The following is a 10,964-nucleotide window of genomic DNA, read 5'->3' as shown; positions in this document are numbered from 1 at the left end:
CGGACGCACAGGCTCAGCGGCCATGGCTCACGGGCCCAGCCGCTCCGCGGCATGTGGGATCTTCCCAGACCAGGACACGAACCCGCGTCCCCTGCATCGGCAGGCGGACTCTCAACCACTGCGGCACCAGGGAAGCCCCTTCTTGACTTTTGATCCACAGGAGATAGAAATTGGGATGACTGCCACAAAGGAAGATTTGAGAACCTGTAATAGTTTCCGAAGAAAATCTAGGATGATGAGTTTTTCTCCTCTAGTGAATAAGCAGGGAATAAATGCTATCAAAGAAGAGGAATTGCAGGCAGAAGTCTGCTATGCTGAGTGTTTGATCTTGAAATCCACTGTAACGTTTATACAGGATGACAGTGTGCTTCGTTTTCTTAAAAGCGGGATCAACATTGGGTTGCCAAATATACAAAGACTGTCAGTGAGTATTAACACAGATACCTAATTACCGAAGTAAAACTTACAGACACCTGGTTGGAGGCATAAAATTTGGACTTGGAGTATTCAATTTGATATTATCACTTGTGCCACCAAAGACACTTAAACTACTCAATGTTGTTGGATATTCTGGCAGTAGAGAGGTAGGCTTGACTTTGCTTCATGAGAGTGCATCTGAATCCCATATAAATAATATCTTAAGTGTTTTGACTCTATTCTTTTATTGCAATTATATCTCCGTAGCTTTTGGTGTTGAAAAGAGCCATAATTCTGCTGCAGAGAATCTCTCCCTAATCTACCTCCAGAAATTTCCAAACTGTGTCATACTTAAATTTTTTCATGCATGTTTTAGTATGTTGAAAGGATATTTTAAACATGCCCAATTAACATTAGAGGAGTGCATTTTTATTAAGAACGAATGGAAGCAGGTTCATCACCTCTGTTACTGGGAACTCATGTGGTGCCACATTTTTCTGCTGGATTGGAAGCAGGCTTACCACTCTGCTGAGCTACTGTTTCAACACAGCAGGTGGTCCAAGGCAATATATTCGTTCGCTAAAGCTTCCCTACTGGCCGTGCTTCCTTCTGATTTTGTGAAATTGGTAAGTGAGGACATGAGCTCTCTCTTCTTAAACGTGGATAACCTGAGAATCAGAATTTTAGGAACTTCTGTGCCAGTAGAAAAGTTTGTTGCTGAGAAGGGTCAGCGCTATGCGACCACTGCAGGCTGGTTTACAGCACAGCCCATTTTGGAACTCATGTATGCCTGGAGTGGTTTCCGAGTCATGAGCAAAAAACTAGAGCTTATTTCAACCTGGCTATCAATAATTGACAAAGGAGGAAAACTTTGACAAGAAAATCCAAGTAAAGAGTATGGCACAGATGACATAAATTTGTTAAATTTACTGAAAAGTCTGTGTCTGAAATACTTAGGCAAATATTCGATGGCCGAGCACTACTTTAATCATGTCATTCAAAAGGAGAAATTGTTAAAACATGACCACTATTTGGTGCCGTATTCATACCATGAACTGGGAATTCTATACTATCTAAAAGGAGATTATGCCAGTGCAATAAAAAACCTAGAAAACATAAAAAACTACAAAGACTATTCCGTGGAAGCCCGATTACAGTTTAGGGCTCACATAGCCCTTGAACAAATAGCTAAAGAAAAGTGATTTAGACACAAAATGTGGTTTTGTTTTTTAATGGGTGAAGTATCTACAGTCAGCAAGGTAATTAACAGGTAGAAAAATAATTTCTTTGTGGAAGAAATCCAAGAGGAGGCAGCTGCTAAGAATCTGACCAGTAACCAGGAAGAAATGAGTTGGCCATTACTTTTCCCTCTTTCCTTCTGCATACCTATAAAATGGAATGTCTTAGACTGGCAAATGGAGTGATGCGCATTTCTGAAAAAGAGAAGGCAAATGATGTACATTATAAAATGTACTGGCTCTCTTATATGTCATGAATTTATCGATTAAGTTAGACAACATTTTTAAAAACAAAAAATATTTTTTAACGTCTCGCTAGATAATGTATACAGCTGAAAAATAAAATAGGGAAAATAGCTATACTAGGAATCCCAGTGCCCTATGAATGTTTTTATTTAATCATTAAAGAAAGAAAAAGACTTTAAGGTCTTACATTTCAAAACGATGCACTGAATAGCATAGACTCTGAATGGTTTTCCCTTGTACACAGTGCTTTTCATTGGCTTTTTATACCAGAGAAAATATCTTCCCCTGTGTGATCAGTGGTATATTTTACCCTTTTTCATTAGGAAGCTCAAATATGGGCCTATAATTTGCCACAGAATAGAGAAGAAAGAGGCCTCCCTTCCACACACACATAAACCTTTTGAAGATAATTGGAGGAGGACAAGAGAACAGATTCACTGGGTAGAAAAAAAGGAAAGATTAGGTTGTAGGCAGGAGAGTTTAGTTACTGCATAGCGCTCTCTTTAGTTGCCCTCCATAAGGTGTAATTCCTCTTAAGATCAGCTCTTCCACATCATTGAACTGCTTGCATCTACCCTGTTGCCATTGTTCATGGGCTAAACTGAGAGTAAACAGCAGCTGTAGGAATGGGGCTTTGTATGGCTTTACCTGCTTTAGGGATAAAATCAGTCCCTAATTTCCAGACCATTAATTCTGGCTGTGTGTATCCTCCTTGCAGTCACGCTTGGAGGTAGAAGTTGCTGGGAGAGTTTGCTTTGCCAGAACACATGGGTGAAACACATTAACTTAATGCTTTGGGTGTCCAGACAACCAACTGGAGCACAAGGAAGAGCTGGTATTTCGGATTTAGAAACTCTTACTTTGGAAAAACGTGTTCCTCACTAACTAAAAATAGACTTTTAGGCTTTGGCCTGATTGCCTGGGTTTGTATCCTAGCTCTGTCACTAACTAGCTATGTGGCGTTGGACTTCTGTGCCTCAGTTTCCTTAGCTGTAAAATAAGGGTAATAATAGTTCTGATCTCATGGCTTTTCTGTGTCCATTAAGGTTGAGTTAATGTGCATTTATTATTACTCCTACTACTAGTAAGGATAGTAATACACTGTATTCTTCAGTGCAGAGGATTTAAATTACTTCCTTGAAAAAAGCAAAGGTCCCTTTGTTACCTGCTTTGCCAATCTAAAATTTGACCTGTCAGTTTGCTTATCCTGTTCTTAGTTTATCTTGGTCACTTATGAAATAAGTAACTCTCTTATGGTTTTCTGTTTGTCGCAGCTTGTCCCCCAAAATAGCAAATTTATTAATTGGCTAAACAAATCTATGTTGACTGCCTACTATATGCGGTTATTGAACAGGGTACTGAGGATATAAAGATAAAGCATGGTCTCTCTCCTGAGGACTTTATTAGGGAGATAAATTAGAAAAGGATTTTGTTGGGGTGGAAACACTTGAAACAGTTGCTTGAACAGAGAGGAGTTTATTTGTCCCAAACAAAATAAATACAAAGGTAGGCAGTTCAGGTCTGCTGTGTCTCTTTCTCTTTCATTTTTCCGTGTGGCATATAGGCCTCATGCATCTCTCCTTGTGGTGGAAAGAGGCTACCTCACCTCCAGGCAGGCTGGAGGAGAAATGGTTAAAGGACCAAAAAGGCTTTCTCCTTCTTAGGAGACTTTGCCTTCTTATTTCAGAAGGGACAGCCTTCTTAGGGACGTCCATGTATATCTCCCTGGCCAGAAGTGTTCATATGGTCACTTCTACCAGCAAGGGAAGCTGGAGATTAAGTTTCAGCTTTCAAGCCTCATTAGAAGGTTGTGGGAAAGGACTGTTAAATGAACCAACCTACAGTAACTGCTACAGCACACATGTGAATAACAATAAGCTACAAATTGGTACCAGAGGGGCACAGTTGAAAAGGGGGCAAGGCGACAATGAGATCAAGAAATCACCTGGAGAAGTCTGTATGGAGATCTAACAGGAAATCCTGCAACTGACACTTCCTTGAAGTTGCTACCCACAGCCCAGGTTCTGGCCTTTAACTGGCCCAAGAGTTGACTAGACACATTGAGGCTGATTCTCACCAAACTCACCAGAGATTAAGGTATAATTTACTCTGCTAATTTATTCATTTGCAGTAGGGACTATTGCAGAGTTGAAAACTCAATTTCCTGTAGGAATCAGGCAGGTAATGTAAACATATGAATCAGCCAAGTGTAAAACAATAAAACTGGTGGAAACTAGTTGTGAAGAAGAGAGAAAACCTATTCAAAGGCTTTCAAACTGAAAGACAAAAGTAAACACTGTGCAGCTATTAAACCTATATCTGCACTTCCTGATAAGACTTTTTGGCCCCAATTTGTGACTTCTGGTCTATTCCTTTCTGTTGGCTAGAAAGTGTTCCTGTTTCTTTTCTTTTTTTTTTTTAACATCTTTATTGGGGTATAATTGCTTTACAATGGTGTGTTAGTTTCTGCTTTACAACAAAATGAATCAGTTATATATATACATATATTCCCATATCTCTTCCCTCTTGCGTCTCCCTCCCTCCCACCCTCCCTATAGTGTTCATGTTTCTGTCCGGAGAACCATCTCTCCTGATAAACTGTGTACCTAGAAAACCAGTAGAGGAGTCACAAGGCAGTCTGGTGGGCATGGAATCTGAGTATAAGGAGGCAGATAGTTTTAGAAACATCTATTCTAGGCCAGGGTGAGACTTGATGAATCATCCATTCCCCACAATATGCATACGTCTCTGGAAAGCCCCTGCCTTCCAGATTCAGGGTCTCTAAGAAATACCTCCGAGCATTTTTCTTGCTGACGTTCCTTACGTTCCTTCTTCTATGCCTTCTGACAACCCTGGGTTACTCAGTCCAAGTAGGATACAATATAACTGTTTCCATTTACTAAAATATAGTCCCATTCCAGTCCTGCTTCCAGAGGGTACAACAAACTCACTTAGTTTGGAATTTGTTCATTTCCACATTCTTGTTTACCCAGATGATAGATGGTGTCCTTGTGCAAATGTATCAGATCTAATCACACCCATTTTATTTAATCTTGAGGGTTAGTTTATAAGAGCTTGGAGGAGGTACCTCACTGTTGCCTTCCTGTGTCATGAACACAGATATAGGCCTATTGAAGCATTTTTAATTTAATGATGAAATTTTCTTATCTAATTTAGTAGATAATTATTTGGAGGCCTGAGATACTTGAAAAATAAAAAGGAAGAGGAAGTTATGAATGAATAAAAGAACAAAGAGAATTTCTGTTAAAGGCCTAGTGTCAAAGTTCTCAACATGTCCTTGCCCCCAAACAGTCACTAAATCCTTAGATTTCTCCTTTGAAATATTTGTTGAAGCTATTCTTTTTTTTCTCTCTTTTTCATTTCCACTGCTTTCAACTTACGCTAGGACTTTATTATTTCCTGTCTGGACTACTGCAGTAGTTCTTAGGAACGCAGTACTGAACATCCTTTTTTGTTCCAAGGCAATTCCAGGGAAAAATTAAAATGGTTAACTCCACTTCTTTTTTCAAATAAAAATAAAATCTCGGGACTTCCCTGGGGGTCCAGTGGTTAAGACTCTGCACTTCCACTGCAGGGGGTGCGGGCTGGATCCCTGGTCGGGGAATGAAGATCCCACATGCTGTGCAGTGCAGCCAAAAAATAATAAAAATTGAAAAAAAATTCTGTGTAAAACATGTACATCTCACCATTTAGATTGATTACTTGGTTAAATAAGAGGAACTCAATGGAAAAAAAAAAGGCACTGATTTTTAGCCATAAAGTTATTATCTGGGCATATCTGAGATACAACAGTACAGAAGCAGTTTTCTAAACTTTTATGCCTTACATTTGTTTAGTTCTTTAGAGTCCCCAGAGTCTGTTCAAATCATTTTTATCCTAGGAAAAAATTCTATCTTCACTCTACTGCTAGGAAAACAGATCTGCCCTCTTTGTGGTAGACAAGGCTGGGTAGGGCTAGGCTGGGCTAGGCTACTCAGATAATGAATCAATTTGGAGACGCTGCCTCCCAAAAACTGACTTTCTGATTGGAAACTGGTTCTGGAATTTTTTCCGCCTAATACCACTGCTTTGTTTTAGTAGAAAGGCTACATTTTACATAAAGTTGTATGCTGTATATGCTCTATACCTCCCTATTTTCCCCACATCCAATTTCTCTGCATCCTTTTTAATACACCAATTTAACCATATCATTCCATACTCACATATCTTCCATTGTCTTTGGTCTGTTTATTCACTCATAAAAATGAGTTAATATTTGAAAGTTCTTAGAATAGTGCATGGCACATATTAGGTGCTATATAACAATAAAATATAATTTTTATTAAGAAATAAAAATTCAATTCAAATTGAGCATCTTACTATATACCAAGCAATCTGCTAGAGGTGGTGTATATGGCAGTGAATAAAACAGACATGGCCCCTGCCCTGAGAGTTTACAGGGCTTTCCTAAGTGACTGTGTATGTCTCAGTCATGAAAATTTAGCGCTGAGAGGATCTTGGATCATCTAATTCCATGTTTTCATTTATGGATGAGGAAACTGAAATTTAAGAAGGCAAATGACTTTCAAAATCATACAGCTGGTAGGAACACAGTCAGTGGTGTGCAGGAGCCAGGACACTACAGGATTTAACCAAATTGAAACCAGTGTTCCCCTGTCCACTGCTCTTCAGTCCAACCCACACCTCCCTTGATCAGGTTCTGTATCCCATAGACACAGAATTTTTTGTGGGTGTTTCTCATTGCATATAAATCAAGTTCAAGGGGTACGTGTTTTTTTTGTTTTTTTTTGGTTTTTTTGCGGTATGCGGGCCTCTCACTGTTGTGGCCTCTCCCGTTGCGGAGCACAGGCTCCGGACGCTCAGGCTCAGTGGCCATGGGTCATGGGCCCAGCCGCTCCGCGGCATGTGGGATCTTCCCGGACAGGGGCACAAACCTGCGTCCGCTGCATCGGCAGGCGGACTCTCAACCGCTGCGCCACCAGGGAAGCCCTAGACTGAATTTTTATGAGTTCAAATATTTTATTTCACAGTACCATAACAATGATAACTGCTATTTATATTAGCTCTTTGTAGATCTATAGAGGACTTTAACTGATAAGTTAGATTTTGTAGATTAAATGGCAACATCTAATCTATGAAAGCCACATTAATATCATAAGCCAATCATTCAATGAGTGAAGGTTTGGGGAAGGATTATTTGCAACGACGACATTAAGAAACAAAAACTTCAAGGATTATATGCAACTCAAATCCCAAGTAGCAAGGGGAAAGCGGATTAACTGTCGGTGTTTTCTGTACCGTGGTTTGACAGTCCTCTAACTCAGTTTTTGTAAATCTCCCTTGGTGTTCACATTTGGAGGAATTCAATCAACATTTACCACCTTGTACCATTTTTCAGGATCATAGTCTGGAAAAAATTCTGGACCATGCCAGAAGCCAACGAAGTACTCCAGTGACCAGAAATCTGTGGTGGAAGCGAGTGTCTTGCACATTTCCACTCCTGCGTTTATTCAACCCAATCCTACGCATTTCTTTCCAGCTCCTGCACACCCTCAGGACTGTACCAAAGGCACATCCCAAAAGAGTAGTCATCTTAATTGCCTTACACAGGCCAAAGAAGAAATACATTGGTTCTGTGGCTCTTCTCCAAGGCACTGTCACCTCACACTTCTAGAGCTTTAGGATTTACCTGGAGGGTTCATGGCAAAAGTGGAATTCCACTTCCACTCCCAAGGAAGAGGTGGCACGAGCCTTTCCTCTTAAAATTTTTATCTTGAAATGTCCATCGTGGCAGTGAAAGGCGGACCCTAGCGAACAAGAAATATTATTATTATTATTATTACAAAAAAATCTTAGCCCCGCTCCACACCCTGCACCCCAATTTCATTAGCCCAGGCCTCGGGACTCTCAGACCTCGAGGTGTGACCAAGGCCACGGACTACAAAACAGAGAATTCTGGGGGAAGGAAGTGACGACACGGCGCAAAGCACGCTGGACTCCGGCAGCCTCGGCTCAAGAGCCTCCTTCCTTCCAACGCGGCTGCTGAGGACCTGGCGGTGCTAGGAGTTTTAACTGGTATTTTTCTCATTTGTCAGGATTACACGTTAAGTATTACCTGGCTTGAGTACAGCTCTAAGTATCATGCGGCTTCGGGTTACGCCAGGGCACCAGCTCTAGAGCCTTAGCTGCTGCCCCTTCGTTTACGCATCCTCCAAACAAATTTTAAGATGAAAAGTGTCACAGATCCGGGGGCCTCTCCCTGGCGGGATCCATAGGAGACACAGAGCCAGAGAGGGAGTGAGTGGGTGGATATCAGAGCAGTTTTCTTTTTCATTTTTGGCTAAGAGTCGTGTGGCGTGAGCTCCTTTGATGGAAGGAGAGCAGAGTTCAAGGATTTGAGCATCTGCAGACTGGAGATCAAAGCCAGCGTGAAGGCGATCTGGAATGGGATTGGGAGGTGAAATAGAAGTGTGCCAGATAAGTTACCCCAGGCTGGGCCCCGCGGCAACTCAATGTCCCCGTGGCTTTCAGACTGAATAGTAAAATTTAACTGTCTTTCTGATATGGAACTTGAGGCAAATTGTAGGTGTTCTCTACCTCTAGAATAGAGATTGGAGTAAGACATCTGCCTGGGTGGAACATATATATTAATCCGAACTGGTGGTTGTTTTAGATCTAGCCAGCTGGCAACCATGAATGAATGGATGAAGAAAGGCCCCTTAGAATGGCAAGATTACACTTACAAAGAAGTCAGAGTGACAGCCAGTGAGAAGGAGTATAAAGGATGGGTTTTAACCATAGACCCAGTCTCTGCCAAGTGAGTATGGGTCCTGCTTCCCAGAAATCACCCCTTTGCACTGTTACATCCATACTAAGAAAACAGATAAATGAAAGGCTAATTATTCCCACATAAGAATTTAATTTTCTTTGAAGCTAAGTACTGTTCTAATTATAGATTTGTGTCAGACCAACCAAGTTCATAGAAATGGGACACTCCTTTTTTATTATATTTTATTGGAAAACTTCAAATATACACAAATGTGAAGAGAGTAGTATAATGAACACTAATCTTATTCCCCCTTCCAAATATTTTAAAGCCAATTACAGACATAATTTTGTTCATAAATCCTTCAGTATATCTCTTAGCAGATTCAGACTCTAATAAATGTAACCACAATACCATTATAACACCTAGCAAAAGTAATAATAACTTTAATATTAGCTAATTCCTAGTTTGAGTTCAGATTTTCCTGTTTGTCTCCAATGTATCTTTTTAAGCATATCAATTTGTTGATATGTCTCTGAAGAATCTTAATCTATAGCTGTACTTTCTCTCTCTTTGGTTTTCCATGTCATTTATTTGTTGAAGAAATGGAATCATTTGTCTATAGAATTCAACACACTCTGGATTTAGCTCATTGCATTTATCATGGCATAGTTTAACATGTTCTTTTATCCTTCGTATTTCCTATAAACTGGCATTCACAACTAGAGGTTTGATTAGGATCAGATTTTTTTTTGCAAAGCAACTTTAAAGGTGGTTATCCACACACTTTATTTTGGAATGATTTTAGATTTACAGAAAAATTGCAAAGAAAGTACAGAGAGTACCTATATACCCAGCTTCCCCTAATGTTAACAGTTTACACAACTGTCAAACATTTGTCGGAATTAAAAATTTACACTCACTAAACTACAATCATTTGGATTTTATCAGTTTTTCCACTAATGGCCTTTTTCTGTTCTGGAATCCAGTCCAAGGTCCTACATTACATTTAGGCATCCCGTCTCCTTAGTCTTCTCTGATATGTGACAGTTTTTCAGTCTTTACTTGTTTTTCATGACCCTGACACTTTTGAAGTGTCCTGGTGAGGTATTTTATAGAATGTCTCTCAATTTGGGTTTGTGTGATGATTTCTTTTTTTTTTTTTTTTTTTTTTGGCTGCGTTGTATGGCTTGCGGGATCTTAGTTCCCTAACAAGGGAATGAATGTGGGCCCTCGGCAGTGAAAGTGCAGAGTCCTAACCACTGGCCTGCCAGGAAATTCCCTGTGATGTTTTCTCATAGACTGGGGTTATAGGTTTTTGGGAAAAGTACCACAGAAATGAAATTCACATCACGTCACATTGCATCACATCGTCATACACCATATCATATCATATTTTAGTTAGGAGTTTTCCATTTGTATTCATGAGTGAGATTAGCTTATAGTTTTATTTTTTAATCCTGTTCTTCTCTGCTTTTGGTCTCAAGGTTATATTAGCCTCATTAAATGAGTTAAGGCATAGTCTCCCTTTTATAGTCCATAGGAGAATTTGGTTGGATTAGAAATGTTTGGTCCTTGAGAATTTTATAGAACTTCCTGGTAAAATTGTCCGGGCCTTTTTTTCCTCCTCCATGGGAAGATTTTAAACTGGTTATTTCAGGTTTTTTAAAAAAGATTATAGGACTATTTACATTCTCTCTCTCTTTTTTTGAGTCAGTAGTAGAAATTTATATTTTCTAGGAAGTTTTCTGTTTTCAGTTTCAAAATTATTTACCTAAATTTGTTCTTAATATTTTATACTATTAATTTTTGCTACCTTATTCCTAATATAATTTATATGTGCCTTCTTTCTCTTTTTATTAATCTTGCCTGAGTTTTGTGAAATTTGTATATCCTTTTCAAAGAACCAGCTTTTGGCTTTGATGATCCTCTTATTGACTCTTTTTTTAATTGAAGTATAGTTGATTTACAATATTGTGTACAACAAGGTGACTCAGTTATACACATATATACATTCATTTTTATATTCTTTTTCATTATGGTTTATCACAGGATATTGAATATAGTTCCCTGTGCTGTACCTTAGGACCTTGCTGTTTATCCATTCTAAATGTCATAGTTTGCATCTACCAACCCCAAACTCCCAGTCCATCCCTGTCCCTCCCCCTCCGCCTTGGCAACCACAAGTCTGTTCTTTATGGCTATGAGTCTGTTTCTGTGGTTTTTTGTTTTCCTGTTTTTTTTTTTTTTTTTTTGGCCACGCCAGGTGGCTTACA

The 10,964-nt window shown here is 39.5% G+C and overlaps 1 protein-coding gene across 1 annotated transcript in view; it reads left to right on the top strand.

Moving 5' to 3' along the window:
- The first annotated feature begins 7,900 nt into the window (after positions 1–7,900).
- Positions 7,901–10,964, top strand: part of GEMIN6 (gem nuclear organelle associated protein 6) — a 5,447-nt gene continuing 2,383 nt past the window's right edge. The window contains exons 1-2 of the mRNA XM_007445771.1: positions 7,901–7,997; positions 8,596–8,739. Of these exons, the coding sequence (XP_007445833.1) occupies positions 8,615–8,739 (125 nt within the window). The 5' untranslated portion in view covers positions 7,901–7,997; positions 8,596–8,614. The remainder of the gene's footprint in view (positions 7,998–8,595; positions 8,740–10,964) is intronic.

This window comes from Lipotes vexillifer, unplaced genomic scaffold, assembly GCF_000442215.2.
Source record: "Lipotes vexillifer unplaced genomic scaffold, Lipotes_vexillifer_v1.1 scaffold278, whole genome shotgun sequence".
Taxonomy (NCBI): Eukaryota; Metazoa; Chordata; class Mammalia; order Artiodactyla; family Lipotidae; genus Lipotes; species Lipotes vexillifer.
The sequence above is the reverse complement of the archived record's forward strand: the minus strand, read 5'-3'. Positions and strand labels throughout refer to the sequence as shown.